At 46.0% G+C, this 16,391-nt stretch overlaps 1 protein-coding gene and 1 long non-coding RNA gene across 2 annotated transcripts in view; one reads left to right on the top strand and one right to left on the bottom strand.

Moving 5' to 3' along the window:
• The window catches only part of LOC135362371 (uncharacterized), a 61,211-nt gene extending 52,614 nt beyond the window's left edge, over positions 1–8,597 (top strand). The window contains exon 3 of the long non-coding RNA XR_010406981.1: positions 7,310–8,597. This is a non-coding gene — a long non-coding RNA (uncharacterized LOC135362371). The remainder of the gene's footprint in view (positions 1–7,309) is intronic.
• A 4,985-nt stretch (positions 8,598–13,582) lies between these two features.
• On the bottom strand, positions 13,583–15,828 carry LIPT2 (lipoyl(octanoyl) transferase 2). Its single transcript, XM_045892819.3, has 2 exons — positions 15,345–15,828; positions 13,583–14,808 (listed from the first exon to the last, which is right to left on the bottom strand). Exons 1-2 carry the CDS (start codon positions 15,808–15,810, stop codon positions 14,579–14,581), a joined length of 696 nt encoding a protein of 231 aa, XP_045748775.1. The 5' UTR covers positions 15,811–15,828; the 3' UTR covers positions 13,583–14,578.
• Between the last annotated feature and the right edge of the window lie 563 nt (positions 15,829–16,391).

The raw sequence follows: 16,391 nt of genomic DNA, 5'->3' as shown, positions 1-16,391 counted from the left end.
GTGTTAAATTTCAGTCTGCCTAGGAATCACCTCAGAGCTCATTGTGGTAAAGTAGACTTTTGGGTCCTGCTCCAGAGGATCCAGAAATTAGCATTAAAAAAAAAAAAGAGGTTCCCAAATGATTGTGATGCCAATGGTTCTTAAGATCAGCCGTGAGGCACCAGCCCCGGCTCAGGTAGGGCTCCTTCCCCCATTCTGCCCAGGGCCTTGCATTTACTCTATAGGACTATTTATTACAGTTATCAAAAGTAACTATTTGCCCACCTCATCTACCAGATTGTGAGTTCTCTGAAGATAGGGTTTTAGAATCATAGTCTTAGAATCACACCATCTTAGAGTTCTAGAATCATTTAGTGATAGAACCTGAGTTGGAAGGACTCTTGGAGTTATCTGGTCAAATCCTTTACCTAAACCTCCCCTATATTCCATTTTTGACGTGAGATTGTCCAGCTTCTCTTGTACACCTTTAGTGACAAGGAGCTCATTGCTTCCAAGGCAGCCAAGGCTCTGATTGTTAGGACTTTTTCATGTTTTAACAAAAACTGCCTCCTAGTTACTTCTACCCTTTGGTCCTTGTGCCCACTGGAGACACAAAGTATATGCCTAATTTCTGTTCCCTTTTTTGGTCCTTCAGAAACTTAAGGGCTGTCCTCTACTTCCCTTTCTCTAGGGTGAGGATGGAGCAGGAACCCTGTTAGGGAAACCAGCTGGCTAAGGGGTTCTTGGAAAGTGGACTTGAGCTGCCTCATTTTCTTTATCTATGCCTTGCAGGTTTTGCTACGAGGCTTAGATGACCCAATGTGTGTAAGGGGCCCAGAGCTGAGCCCAGCATGACGCATGTGCTTCATAAATGGCACTGCTATTGTTACTAGATGAGAAAAGAAAGGATGGAACAGGATTCCTGTCCTAGGAAGACCATAGTTTGAGAACGATCTTCAAGGAACTCTAATACAAAGAAGTTGGAGACAAGGCCCTGACCTTAGGACAGGTTGGGCAGGGGAGTGGGGTGGGCTGACTGAAGGGGTCAGAGGAAGACTCAACTGGAGATACACCTCCTTCAAGTCTTTACTTAAGTGCCACCTTCTTGCTGAGGTCGTCCCTGACCATTCCATTTACAAATTCTAATCCCTCCCTTCCGCTGCCCTCCCTAACTCCCTTTTCTGCCTTGTTTTTCAGTAACACCTAACATCATCTGATATATTTAACTTAAAAAAAAAAAAAAAAAAAACTTTTGCTGTTGTTTCTCTTGCTGCATCCCTCAACCAAAGCTCCCAGCTTCCGACTATCAGCCCCATCTCAGAGCGCTCCCTGTTTCCACGTCCCTGTGATCACCCCCTTCCCTCTCCCCTACAGGCCTGGGGACTTAATGATGCCCAAATGTTTCCAGCTCCAGGGTACTTCGTGATCGATCCCTTGTGGTTTCCCTACTCTCTGCCCACCTCTGTGAATCGAGCCTCCTCAAATTACTGTCCTGAGATGGTCGTCTGCTTCCTGCAGGCCCGGACTGATACATCCTCCTAGGGCGCCTTGCACTTCTCTTGAACACAGCACTTACCAGTCTGTGTTATAACTGTCTACTTTATTTTTTGACTCCACACCTAGAAGATCAGCTCCTGGAGGGCACTAGGGCAACACGAAGTCTGCAGAGTAGACCTTACTGAGAATGTGTTGAAGGACAGGGTCCCAGGGTCCTGGGATCGAGCCCATTCCTGCACCAATCATAGAAGCCAGGGAAAGAAGCTGACAGGGGTGTCATCTTTACATCTTTACAATGAATGAATGAGTGGCATGAAATGGAGATCACTAGGAATTATGTTATCAGGGAAAACTTCCAAGAAGAGATGGAACCTGAGAGAGCCTAGGGGCCGCCTGGGTGGCACAGTGAGTTAAAGCGTCTTTAGTCTTGGTTTCAGCTCAGGTCTGATCTCAGGGTGGTGAGATCGAGCCCTGCAACAACTCTGAGCTCCGTGCTCTGTGCTTAGCAGGGAGTCTGCTTAAGATTCTCTCTCTCTCGGGCACCTGGGTGGCTCAGATGGTTAAGCGTCTGCCTTCGGCTCAGGTCATGATCCCAGGGTCCTGGGATCGAGTCCCTCATCGGGCTCTCTGCTCCTTGGGAGCCTGCTTCTCCCTCTGCTTCTCTCTCTCATGAATAAATAAATAAAATCTTTAAAAAAAAAAAAAAGATTCTCTCTCTCTCTTTTCCACTACCCTTCCCCCTCACCCCACCCCACATCCTCTCTCTCTCAAATAAATAAATAAATCTTAAAAAAAAAAAAGAATCTGAGGGCCTGGAAGGCTAACAGGATGCTTTTTCAACCTCTAGGCCAGACACCTCTCCTCTAAGCATTAGACTTCTATATCTACCTACTTAACATCTCTGAATGATACATTGGGACTGGGACCCTTGACTTCTTTCCCCGGCTTCCCTCAGTCTTCATTCTCTCAGTTAAATGGAACCATCACCTCTCAAGTTTCCTGTTTGTTTTCTTCAGAGAACTCCACCTGGTCTTCTGTTTACCTGTGTATTGACTTGGGGTCTGCCTTTCCCATCAGACTGTGAGCACTCCAAGAGCACAGACCATGTGTCTTTTTCACCATAGAATACACAGGATGTAACTCCATGTCTGTCTAGTAAGTTGGGGGAGAAGGGTTGGATGAGCACGGATTGTGTCTGTCAATAGTGTTAAAAGCCTGGGTCACCAAGGAAAATACAGCATGAAACACAGAGAAAGCTTAATGGTCACATCCAGTTATTTTATTTTATTTTTATTTTACTTTATTTTATTTTAAAGATTTTATTTATTTATTTGACAGAGAGAGACACAGCAAAGAGAGAACACAAGCAGGGGGAGTGGGAGAGGGAGAAGCAGGCTTCCTGCTGAGCAGGGAGCCCGATGTGGGGCTCGATCCCAGGACCCTGGGATCATGACCTGAGCAGAAAGCAGATGCTTAACGACTGAGCCACCCAGGCGCCCCACATCCAGTTATTTTATTCCATTACTCATCAGCAGCCTGTACTTCTGTGATTTGTCTCCTCTTGGCCTGTCAGTTTGACCCTCAGAACGCTTGGTCTTCTTGTTCTGAACATCACCTTTCTCCTGCCTCAGCAAGCAGCACAGAGCAGTGAAAAGACCTCTGGAAGAGCGTATAGCAAGGGTGGGATGGTGTGGTGTCAGGAGACTAAAGATCTCCATGGCATCTTCTCCCCACCTCACCCTCACACATGCTACGTCCTGGGAAGCAAGTGGTCCAGAACACTGCCTCTGGGGTCCAGCAGAGCTGGGTTATTGGCTGTAAGAGCCTAACTTCTCTGAATCTTAGTTTCCTTCTCTGTAGAATGGGGATAGAAATAGCTACATCTGTGGATTACAGTAAGATATTATTTATAAAATGCTTTACCTGGTACCCGGCACATAGCAAGTGTTTCGTAAAGATGACTATTAATCAGGGCATGTGCATTCATAGTGTTATAAATATGGACTTTTGAATTTTATGATTTAAACAGTAAGGGTTATGGGAAGGCAGAAGAAAGTAGGGTAAGTGAGGACTAAGATTTGCAGAGGAAGTGAGTTGCAGTTAGGAATCTTAGACGCAACGGGCAGAAAACCCAACTCAAACTGACTTAAGTAGAAAAGGGAATTTATTGGCTCATGGAATTACAGAGTTCAAAGGATTGGCTTCAGGCATGGTTGGATCCAGGAGCTTAGATGATGTCTTCAACCTGTCTCTTCGCATCTTTGGGCTCTACTTTTCTCACTGTTGCTCCATTCTGAGGCAGAGTCCCACTTTGTGGTAACAAGATGGCTGCCTGCAGTTTCATGTATACACTCTATCTGTCTATAAAACTGGTAGGAAGAGCTTCTTTCCCCTCCAATCCTCCTGGCAGAAGTCTGGGTCTGACTCTTACTGTCCTGAAACAGGCCCAGTGCCCATTCCTGCACCAATCATAGAAGCCAGGGAAAGAAGCTGAGTGGGGTGTCATCTTTACTCAAACCACATAAACTTGGGTGGGAGAGATGGGTGAAGGTGATCAAGAGGTATAAAATAAACAAGTCATAGTTATAAAATAAACAAGTCATGGGGACATAATGATCAGCATGGTGACTATAGTTACTAACACTGTGCTGCATATTTGAAAGTCAAAGCAAGTAGGTCTTTTTTTTTTTTTTAAGATTTTATTTATTTGAGAGAGAGAATGAGAGACAGAGAGCATGAGAGGGAGGAGGGTCAGAGGGAGAAGCAGACTCCCCGCCGAGCAGGGAGCCTGATGCAGGACTCGATCCCGGGACTCCAGGATCATAACCTGAGCCGAAGGCAGTCGCTTAACCAACTGAGCCACCCAGGCGCCCAATGCAAGTAGGTCTTAAAAGTTCTCATCACGGGCGCCTGCGTGGCTCAGTTGTTAAGCGTTTGCCTTCAGCTCAGGTCATGATCCCGGAGTCCTGGGATCGAGCCCCACATCAGGCTCCCTGCTCGGCGGGAAGCCTGCTTCTCCTTCTCCCTCTCTCCCTGCTTGGGTTCCCTCTCTCGCTGTGTCTCTCTCTGTCAAATAAATAAATAAAATCTTGAAAAACAAAAAAGTTCTCATCACAAGAAAAAAATTTTTGTAACTATGTAAGATGTTAACTAGACTTATTGTGGTGATCACGTTGCAATGTATGTAAATATTGAATCATTATGTTGTATGCCTGTAATTAATATAATGTTATATGCCAATTATACCTTAATAAAAAATAATGGGGGTGCCTGGATGGCTCAGTCGTTACGTGTCTGCCTTCGGCTCGGGTCATGGTCCCAGGGTCCTGGGATCGAGCCCCACATTGGGCTCCCTGCTCCGCGGGAAGCCTGCTTCTCCCTCTCCTGCTCCCCCTGCTTGTGTTCCCTCTCTCGCTGTGTCTCTCTGTCATATAAATAAATAAAATCTTTAAAAAATAATAAAAAAATAATAATGCATAAACTTAAAGTTGATGGGGGTATGATTCCCTAAGGAAAATATGGATATTATTAGTGGAAGTAGGGTAAATGGTTTTACAGGCTGAAATACGTGGGCCTTGGAGAACAGCCCTGATTTGGGTGACAGAGAGGAGGGAGGAGGGCACCCAGAGATTCATAGCCAAGGGAAAGTGAGAAGAGGGTCTTAAGTATGCTGTGAGCATGTCTCCCACCTCTGGGGCATAGAGAGCAGACATGTACTATGGATCCCAGAGAGAAGATGCAGAACAAATGTGCTTGGGGACAGGGGAGTCACGGGACCTAGATCTCCACTCATGGGGAGCATGGAACAGGCTGCGTTGGGCCAGAGTGGGCTTCTCATCATGGGAGAGCTGTGCAAGCAGAGCTGCCTTGTCAGAGTTGCTATGGGAGAAGTCTTCTAGATGGGCTCCGACATGCCTTTCTTTTTTTTTTTTTAAGATTTTATTTATTTATTTGAGACAGAGAGAATGAGAGACAGAGAGCATGAGAGGGAGGAGGGTCAGAGGGAGAAGCAGACTCCCCGCCAAGCAGGGAGCCCGATGCGGGACTTGATCCCGGGACTCCAGGATCATGACCTGAGCCGAAGGCAGTCGCTTAACCAACTGAGCCACCCAGGCGCCCCCGACATGCCTTTCATTCCCTAAATCTGAAATCCTATAGTCCCAGCCCCCATCCTGATCCCCACCCCTTCTCTCTCTTCTAAACTCTTCTCTGAGGGGAATGCTACATCCTTCTTGCTGATATGTTTACGGGGTGTCTGCAAACATTCTAGATTCTAATTCTGGTTCCTGCAGGAATGTGGGACCTAAGGGGAACCCCTTGGGGCTGTTTCTTCTTGGGCACAGGAGGGAGTGAGGTTGTGTGATCTCTGGGGCCTCTGTCAGCTCTGACCTTCCAGTGGTCCGGTCTTCTGGGAGGGATGGGACATACCACAGTTCTCAGGCCAACGAGGTGTGTTGGCTCTTTAGAGTCTGAAAAGCACCAGCTGTCCCATTTGGTCCTTTCACTTGACCTGTGAGGAGAGCAGAGTGGGAGTCATAGGGGTGCGGTTTAATGCACAGCTTCTGGGAGTCCAGACTTGAGTTCAAACCGCGGACCTGCCTCTAACTATATGAACTTGGGCAAATCTTCAGCTGAGCCGCTTTCCTCTTCTTAAAACACAGCCAGTAATTCAACTTTGTGGGTTTGTTATTTGCTGTGAAGATTACATAAAGTGTGTAAAGTGCTTAGAACAGCCCTGGGCCCTTGTGGGTCAGGCTGGAGAGAGGTGAGTATGGTGGAATCGAGTTGAGCTGAATAACACTATCCTCTCACAGGCACCCAGCACTTCACAGGGCCCAGCATGCCCCCCACTCACCTCTGGTGCAGGTGAGGGCCGTGTGTCAGGCAGGTTTCTGGCAGGAAACAGATGGCTCCTTGAAACTGGGTAATTTGAAGAGAGTATGAGGAGGGTTCAGGAAGCCAGCAAGGAATGGTGCCATCACCCTGGCTAGCAACGGTGAGGAGGGACACCATAGCAAGGCTCCAAGGGCAGGGGAGGAAGGGATTACTAGAAACTGCAGAGGCCAGCAGGCTGGAGCTGTGGCTTTTAGTAGAGAGTGCACCCAACCCGGCCCAACCCAACCCAACCCGTGCTGACCCCACAGGGAAAGAGCTGAGGAAGTAAGTACCCTTCTCTCCCTCTACTCCTTCCCTTCTTTATGGTCTTCTACCACTATCTCCCTTTGCCCCAACCCAGATGGGAGCAAGGAGGCCTGTGGTGGGTAGAGAAGGGTGGTGAGCATCTAGAGGGGCAAGCAGGAGGGGCAACGGTCTGATGGGTGGGGGCCTGCCCCGTTCCTCTTTATCCTGCTCTGGGCAAGGAGAAGGAGAGAGGAGCAGGAGAATGAAGGAATATGGGAGGAGGCTGTGAACCCAGGCTGTTCACCCTAGAAAGAGGCAGGAGGACAATCCACAGTTCCTCAAACACCCACATGCTCTCTATCCCCTCCAGGCCTTTGCTGTGCTATTTTCTCTGCCTGGAGCACCTTCTTGCTGGAGCTGGCTAACTCACCCTTACCTGCTACCTCCTCCTGGATCAATCTGTGCCTGAAGTCAAGCCCCAGACTTTTTAGTTTGAGTTCTGAGATACTCTCTTTTCATTTGAGCTAGTTTGAGGTGGTTTTTTTTTTTTTCCTTTCTTATTTACAACCTAGAATTCTAATTCAATGTCACCTTGAGACTTTTCTGCCCCTCTCTTTTATGATTTCTCACCTCTTCTTTTATGTTTCCATAGTACTCTGTGCAAACTTCTCTCATGATACTTTTAACAGTTTATTATGAATTTTATTTACAGGTATGTCTCCTCCACAAAGCTGTGAGTTCCTTGAAGACAGGGACGAAGTCGGATCCTTCCCTGTGTCCTCAGGGCCCAGCACAAGCTGACACACGTCACACTGGCCATCCCATACCAGTCATGCTATCTTCAGTTCCAAGTAACACAGATTAAAGGCACCTTAGCCAATTAGAGCCTATTGATATGAGGGCAGAGGTGTGGAGTCTGGAAACCATCTTCTGTGAAGAACAGAAGAATCAGGAAAGTTAAACTTGAAGAAGAGACCACATTTGCTGACCCAACAGGCCATTTCTGGGTACTTCTTCTGTGTGAGGCCCTGGGCTGGGCCTGAGGAGGCCACAGAGGATGCAGCTACAGTCCCTGCCTGGAGAGACCACAGTCTGGACAGGGTCAGATGTGGAATGAAGTAACTATAACACAGTGTGGCCACTGCCATTAGAGGGGGATGTAGGTAGACATGGCCAGGAAAGGACTCTTAGCGGAGGCCTTGCAGGAGGGTAGAGTTATGACTGTGTTGGAGGCGGGTTTCAGTTTAGGAGGAAGAATACCTGTCTAACAATCAGAATTCTGTAGGATGGAAGGCTGCCTGAGCACGGCCATAATGAACACTTCACAGACTGGATATTGATGTCTGTCCACAAAAGAACCAATGTGGAGGCGATAGGAAATTCTTCGTAACAACATAGATATGAAACTTGCTTCCTTTTACATGCTAGGTACTAGGATACAAACACAAACAAACAGTCTCTGGCTTAGAAAACCTCGCAATTTAGATATTGCAAAAATGTAACACTTTAGCCTTAGACCAGTGTCTCTTGGATTTGAATAATGTATGGATTCCTCAAAAATTATTGAGTTACTCAGTGCTGGCAATGCAAATATGTTCAAATTTAAACTCAGTATAAATTCTAATGCAACTATAAAAGCATATCTTTTATACAGGTAATTTTTTATTCAGTACAAACTTTTATTGAATATGAACAAAACTAAAAAATGAATAAAGTACCAATAACACTAATGCCACTGGTCTTGTTGAATTCTGTAAACATTCTCCAGCTAGTAAGTGAAAAAGGCATGACAGAATCAGAATATCACATTTTGTGGGGCGCCTGGGTGGCTCAGTCATTAAGCATTTGCCTTTGGCTCAGGTCATAATCCCAGGGTCCTGGGATCGAGCCGCACATCAGGCTCCCTGCTCAGCCGAAAGCCTGCTTCTCCCCCTCCCACTCCCCCTGCTTGTGTTCCCTTTCTTGCTGTGTCTCTCTGTCAAATAAATAAATAAAATCTTAAAAAAAGAAAAAGAATATCACATTTTGTAAACCCCTAACAAAATAATGGATCTAGGGAATAATCATCATGAAAAAGAGAAAAAAAGAAAGATATTGCATGCCTCAATTACACACCACCACTTATGAAGCTGACTTGCCAAATCATATCAAGCATCAGGCTTTATCTTTCAAGCTTCAGGAAACACAGGAGAAAAAGCTTAAAAAAAAAAAGTTGTGGGAGGAATCTAGGTGATAAGAGACTAAGGAGACATTTGTGAGACATGTAAACCAAATCCAGTATTTGAATCCTGATTTGAACAAACCAACTGTGAAAAAAAGGAACAAGCAAACAATTGGAAAAATCTGGGGAATACTAACTGAATATTTGTTGATATTGAAGTGGTTTTTTTTTGAGTCCTTATCTTTGGGGAATACATACTGAAATATTTATGGATGAAATAATATGGTATCTATGATTTGCTTCACAATAATCCAGGGAGAAAGCCGGAAGTAGGTCCCACTTTAAACAAACTAGGGCTGGCCTTGAGTTGATGATTGTTTTAGCTGCATGATGGATACATGCGGTTCATTGTTGTTTGTTAAAAAGATTTTATACCAAAAAACTTTAAAAATGAAAAAAAAAAAAGGGGCGCCTGGGTGGCTCAGTTGGTTAAGCGACTGCCTTCGGCTCAGGTCATGATCCTGGAGTCCCAGGATCGGGTCCCGCATCGGGCTCTCTGCTCGGCAGGGAGTCTGCTTCTCCCTCTGACCCTCCCCCCTCTCATGTGCTCTCTCTCATTCTCTCTCTCTCAAATAAATAAAATAAAATCTTAAAAAAAAAAAAAAGAAAAATGAAAAAAAAAATCTAAGATGCTAGAACATTTAAAATTCAGGCATCTCTCTTGTACATTATTGATGGGAATATAAATTGGTATAACTTTAATGGAAGGCAATATGACAATATCTATTAAAAATGCACATATCCTTTGACTCAGAAAATCACTTCTAAAGATGCAACCTTGTACTCATGTGCAATGTAACACACAGACAGACACACACACACACAAGAATTTTCATTGCAGCCTTGCTTGTAAAAGCAAAAGGTTAGTAATAACCTAAATGTCCTCAATAAGGTACTAGCTAAATAAATCATAAGAAATCCACTGAATAGAATACTCTGTAGTCATTTTTTAAAATGAGGACCCTGGGGCGTCTGGGTTGTTCAGTTGGTTGGGCGTCTGCCTTTGGCTTGGGTCATGATCCCAGGGCCCTGGGATCGAGCCCCACATCCCTGCTGAGCAGGGTGTCCTGCTTGTGAGCTCTTCTCCCTCTTCCTCTGCCTCTCCCCCTGCTTGTGTGCTCTCTCTCTCTAATAAATAAATAAAATATAAAAAATAAAATAAAATGAGGATGCTCTTTATATACTAATCTGAAACAATCTCCAAAGTGTAATGCTGTGGGTATAGTATGTTACTATATGAAAAAAAAGTATATAATCATGCACACTTATATATGTATAAAATATCTCTGAAGTATATAAAAAAGAATTTACCATCATTAGGCCTCCAGGAAAAAAACTGAATTTACAGAGGAAAAGAATAGGAGCAAGACTTACATTTCAAAGTCACCATTTTGTACCTTTTTAATTTGCATTACCTATATTTAAAAAAATATTGAATTCTCAGTTTTAAAAGAAATAAAAACAAAATTAAGGCATTCAAAAATATAATTGTAAAGATTATATAGCAATGTGGTAAAATTCATGTAATACCAGGTTTAGCTTAAAAGAGTATACATAATTTTATCCACATAATAATGACAAGTACATAAAATATGTCTGTTCGTGATCAAGTACTAAAGACACAAATGTAGGGGATGTGTTGTCAGGTGGGAGTACAAGCGTTGTTTTATTTTTAAATTTTATAGATACTATAATATGGTATGATTATATGTATGGTAAATTATAATTTGGTAAAAAGAAAAATGCAATTTAGATTGCAAAAATCCGATTTCCATAGGGCTTTCGGAGAGAGGATTTTTCCCAAGAAGTAAGGTGTATCTAGTCACGCTGCCAGAGCTGGCAAGGAGGAACAAGATGCCAAACCAGTCACATCCTTACGTTTAGCACTTATTCACCAGACCCTGGACAGTCTGTTTATTTATGGGGAGAAGATTCTGCACAAACAAGAAGAGGCCTTCTGGAGGTAGGAAAGCCAGGGTGTTAAATATCTTTCTTCATATGCTCAGCTTCCTTCCTTGAGGAAGGGCCCCTGTGGGAAACTGGGGATGGGCTCTGTCCAGGCAGGAAGAAGAGCCAGGAAACCCATAGCAGTGGCCTGACCTGATCCCATGGGCCTGGCCTCCGCCAAACCCTGGCCTCCTGGCCCTAACAACCCACAGTCCACCTGTTCTTGGAGGCTTGGCTCTTCTAGGATGCCTGGCAATCCCAGGCTGCTGGAAGAGTGGATGACATTGTCCTGTTGTCTCAATCTGTGCCCCCAAATATTTCTCTGCCTATTGCCTCCCCCTTCCTTGGCCTGCCCCTCCTCGTCCCATACCTCACGTTTATCAGTCCTCTGCCCTCCTCTTCTGTCTCCAGACCTAAACCATAGCTCATCACACCCATGTTCTAGATCCACACACCCACTGCCCCTTGGCCCTCTCTACTTGCATCTCCCACAAGTGTTTCAAACTTGATTTACCTAACACTGAACTCATTCTCTTTCTCTCCAAACTTGGTCTTCACCCAGTGTTTCCCATCCCAGCAATACCTCTAGCATCCACCTGGTTGCTCAAGCCAGACACCTAGGGATTTGCCTCGACTCGACTCCAATAATCATGGATAACAGCAGCTGGCATGCAGCCCGGGAAACAGAGAAAGCTGGACTAAAGCAAGCGAGCGTGAAACAGACACACCAAGAAGCCTGCCAGGGAGGAGAGAAAAGACTATCTGGGTTCTTAAAGGGCTACATGCTCTGGTTTTGCTCTTGAGCCCGGCTGCAGCCCTAACCTTGGATTTTATGAGACCCCCAGGACCTTTTCCAATAATGCCCTCACTGTCACTCTTTAATTTGTTTTTTTGCATAAGTTAGAGTGAGGTTTCTACATTTGCAAATATAAGAGTCCTAATTAATATAAACATATTGCCTCAGTCAGAAGAGGTTAGGTTATGCGGTGGTAATGAACAACGCCCACATTTCAGTGGCTTAACTCCACCGCATGTCCAGCAGTAGCAGGGGTCTCTGCTTATGCAGTCCCTCAGAAAGCAGCCACCCGTCTTGAATGTTGGTCACTCTTCCAGAGGGAAAGAGAAACCACAAGGGCTCTGACACCAGCAATTCAATGCTCCAGCTCAGAAGTGGCATGTCACCTCCATTCATAACTCATTGATCAGAACAAGTTGCTTGGCCCCGACCAACGACAAGGGAGCCACACAGTACAGTCCTGCCTGAAATAGTTGGTGAACAACACTAATAACTACTATATATTTTCTGCTGTTTATTCTGTGCCAAGCCTTGAACCTAATGAAACGGAGGCTCAGGAAGGTCAGGTAACTCAGTCATTACACCATGCAGAATGATTCCCAGTGATCCAGAAACATGGGACAGGCTGCTGATTGAGAGAATGTACTTAAGAGGGCTAACGCAGTGGTACTAAAAATAAGTTTTGAGTAAATGTTTCTTTCCCAGTCTCTGGAGGTATTCAAGACCAGGCTGAATGGTCACTTTATTACGGTTGCTAGAGAGGGTAATCAAGTACTAGATGGGGAGCAACACTGTGCATAGCCTTCCAACCATGAGAATCGAACTCTACTTTTCCTGGAATAATTATTTCCCTTCTTGGCAATAATACTGTAAAGTAATTATCAGCTACTATCCACCCCCCATATTCCTACAACAGCACTGTTGGCTCCATGAGGGAAAACAAAAGGCCTAGAAGAGATATGGGTAAATAATGGGTGCACAAACCACCAATCAACTAATATTGACCAAATGTCCATGATTTGTCAAGCATACTGTCCTGAGCTCTAAGTCAGTGCGCACAGTAGGAAAAGAGCGTGAGAACGGGGCTTATATCTGGCACCCGGGCGTGGCTTTGTGATTAACTTACTGTGTGCCTTGAGCAAGTTTCTTCCGAAGTCTTGGTTCCATCTCTGTACAATGAGGAGGCAGGAACATACCTCCAAAGTCCATTCCAGCTTGAATAACTGATAAAAACTGTGTGCAGAGTTAAACATCAAACCTTAGAGGTGGGAAGACTCACCTTTCTTCTGGAAGCTCAAAAAGGACTTTGGATACCATATTACCTAAGGCTGTACTTTGCAACATGGTAGCCACATGTGGCTACTGAATGTCTGAAGAGTGACAACTCCAAAATGAGATGTGCTACAAGTGGAAAATACACACTGAACTTCTGGATAGAGCATGGAGAAAAGGAATGTAAAACATTTTTATATTAGGTTAATTAAAGTATTATTAATGCCACCTGTTTATTTTTCCTTTTTTAATGTGGCTACTGGAAAAGTAAAATTACAGTGTGGCTCACATTGTATTCCTATTGGACAGTGCTTATATAGGGGAAACTGAAGCCCAGAGAGGTAAATGACTTGCCCAAAGAGCTGGGACTGCAACCTGAGTCATCTGACTTCTCATTCAAGGATCTTTCCACCCTAACTGCTTATGGTAGCCAGTCTCCAAGATGGTCCCTAATGATCTTCACTTCCCCTCACCCAGTGCAGTCCCTTCCACACTGAGTCAGATTCATCTATTAGGAAATGGTAGAAATGACTGTGTAATTTCCAAGGCTGGGTCATAATACCTTGTGGCTTCCACCTTGTCTCTTTCTGGCATCACTTGCCCCAGGGGAACAAGTAGCTCTGTGGAGTGGCCTACACGGTGAGGAACGCAGGCCCCGTCAACAACCAGTACCAACGAAGCAGAGTGAACCATCTTGGAAATGGATCCTCCATGCCCAAACCTTCAGATGACAGCTGATCCAGCAGACATTTTTTTTTTTTTTAAGATTTTATTTATTTATTTGTGAGAGAGAATGAGAGACAGAGAGCACGAGAGGGAAGAGGGTCAGAGGGAGAAGCAGACTCCCTGCCGAGCAGGGAGCCCGATGCGGGACTCGATCCCGGGACTCCAGGATCATGACCTGAGCCGAAGGCAGTCGCTTAACCAACTGAGCCACCCAGGTGCCCCAGCAGACATTTTGACTATACCTCATGAGAGATCTCAACCCAAAATCACCCAGTGAAGCTTCTCCCAAATTCTTGACCCACAGAATATACATGAGATAATGTTTATTAAGTCATTAAGTTTTGGGGTGATCTGTTACACAGCAATGGATAGTTAATACACAGCCTCATAAATTTAGAGATCTCATTTAAGGAAAACATACTTCTACCTTTGGCATTTGTACAGTGTGAGAAATTATTCTTGTCTTTTCCTGGGCTCTGGTCTGACTCAGGTTACCTAACTAAAAATAGTTTTCAGGCTCGGCAATCCAATGCAGGAAGTCAAGATCTCATTTTATTCTTTAAAGATTGCTTTTCCTTTTATTGCAGAAAGCTCCCCACATATCATCCTCACCTGGGCTATCTAGAGATATGATTCCCACAAAATCAAAGGAATTGGAGCCCAGAATTGCCCAATTAAATACAGTATTTAGGAGGTAATAAATATCTGAGAACTGATTCTCTATATCTGAGTTTCTCTAAGCTGAGAAAATGGGGTGTCAATAGTAGTGCTAATGTTACATTTATATGGCAGGCGTTGCTTTTCATAATGTTTTCACATCTACCGTACCTGAGGTAGGTGAGAAGATATAAATAAACCAGCAAACATATGGAAACAATGGCTAAGAGCTCATACTTTGCTCATAGTCTCATGGTGAGTGAATGACAGAGCCAAGTCTAGAATCTGGGTTTCAGTGACTCCCAAGTCAGTCTTGGTGCTTTTCAAGCAGGACCTCCCAGCTGTGATAACATGAACACTCTTCAGTTGGAGCTGTCCTCTGATATCAACGTGCACTTGTAGGTCTCTTTAAAGGCCTCAAGGAAAGGTGGTATAACTTCATCCACAGTGACGTGCCTTTGGAGCTCCTCACTCAGAGAGGTGACACCTGTCCCAACCAGCCCGCAGGGGACAATGTGATCAAACCACAAAAGGTCTGTAGAACAGTTCAGAGCCAGGCCGTGGGACGTGATGTGCCTTCCACAGCGGACTCCTGCAAGACAAAAAAAAGGGTCTTAGAGTAGATATCCTCCCTCCCCAGGCTTCATGATCTCCCTCAGTGTGATGAAGGAACTGGACTCCATCACTGGTTTTCCAGCTGTTTCTGAGCACCCAAGGGGTTGTACATAGATCGGGGAAGGGGGACATGGCTGGGGAGGGGTGTGTGGCTCCACAGCTCCTGCACTTATTACGGAGATTCCAGAAAATGTCTTTAACAGAGATTCTGTTGCTTTAAAAGAAAATGTTTGAAAATTACTAAGCTCCATTGTGCTTGTGATTCATTGTTAGTAACCTGGCATTCACTTATCAAAAATATGAATATTGGATGAGATGACCACTGAGGGCCCTCCTGAGAGCTGTGAATATGAGATCAGTGAGAAGGCTTAACACCTCAAACGCAGCGGGTAGTTCTGATTCAAAGCCCGCGCCAGGTACGCTTTCGCCCAGCCCGAGCTTGCTCTCACCTCCATTGGTCCAGCCCCGCCAAGTCCCGCCCCCCCCGGCCCCGCCTCGGCCCTCCGCACTAACCTATCGCGCAGACCTTGCGCTCCCCGAGCCAGACGCCAGTGTAGGGCGGGGGCCGCGCGCGAGCACCGGACAAGCCCTGGCACTCGCACAGGCGCACGGCGCACGCCTCCAGCGCCGCTACGTGCGTGCGCAGGCGCAGGCCCAGGCGTCTCAGGTCTAGCACCGGGTGGCAGAGCAGCTGGCCTGGGCCGTGGAAGGTAGCCAGGCCACCGCGGCCTGTGGTGCGTACCTCGGCGCCCAAGGCCCGCAGCCGCGCCGTCTCCTCCGGCGTCAGGCCGCCGCGCAGCCCGGACGTGTACACGGGCCCCGCGGGCTCGCAGAGCAGGAGCGCGCCCGCCTCAGTCCCCGACAGGGCCTCAGTGCTTGGCTCGGCCTGCAGCCGCCGCAGCCAGCGCTCCTGCAGGGCCAGCAGCTCGGTGTAGGGTATCCGGCTTAGCCGCACCAGCCGTACCGCCGGCTGCCGCATAGCTTCAGCCGGGGCGTCTGCGAGGTCCGCCCCCTGCCTTGGCCTGGGGGCGTGGCAGGAGGGGCGGGGACTCGGAGGCACGTCCCCAGCCGCTGCTCCAAAGTGCTGGTCGCCGGCTCTTGAGAGATTGTGAGCCCAAGACCCAGTATCAGGTGTGTCTCTTCCACTCATTCATTTCAACAACCAGTAGGCGTTTGATACAGTGGTGCACCGTGTATGGGGAAAAGAGTCTGTCCTGGGAAGCTTACAGTCTTACTGCAGACAATAAGCCAAGTGTTAAAGCGTTAAATAAATAAGGTTATTTCACATACGGCTAACTGCTAGGAAGAGAATATAAAATAGGGTAATGTGTGTCCTGGGTGGAATTGCCCGAGGAAGAGAGCGAAAAGGAGGTGAACGTGCAGAAATATGGCGGGGAGCTGTAAGAGTGATGGAAGCAGGATTCGCAGCGGGAGAAGTTAAACTGAAACAATCGCGGTAGAGACCTCAGCCTATCTCAAAGAATGCTCTGAGCCGGGGATGACCTTTAAGAGTTATTTCAAATTAAAGAACAGGGGCCAGAAATTTTTGTCCTATCACTG

The sequence above is a fragment of the Mirounga angustirostris genome, unplaced genomic scaffold (genome assembly GCF_029215605.1).
Source record: "Mirounga angustirostris isolate CCGP_5_RB_7025 unplaced genomic scaffold, mMirAng1.0.hap1 SCAF_13, whole genome shotgun sequence".
Taxonomy (NCBI): domain Eukaryota; kingdom Metazoa; phylum Chordata; class Mammalia; order Carnivora; family Phocidae; genus Mirounga; species Mirounga angustirostris.
Note: the sequence above shows the minus strand (reverse complement) of the source record. Positions and strands in the feature narration are given on the sequence as shown.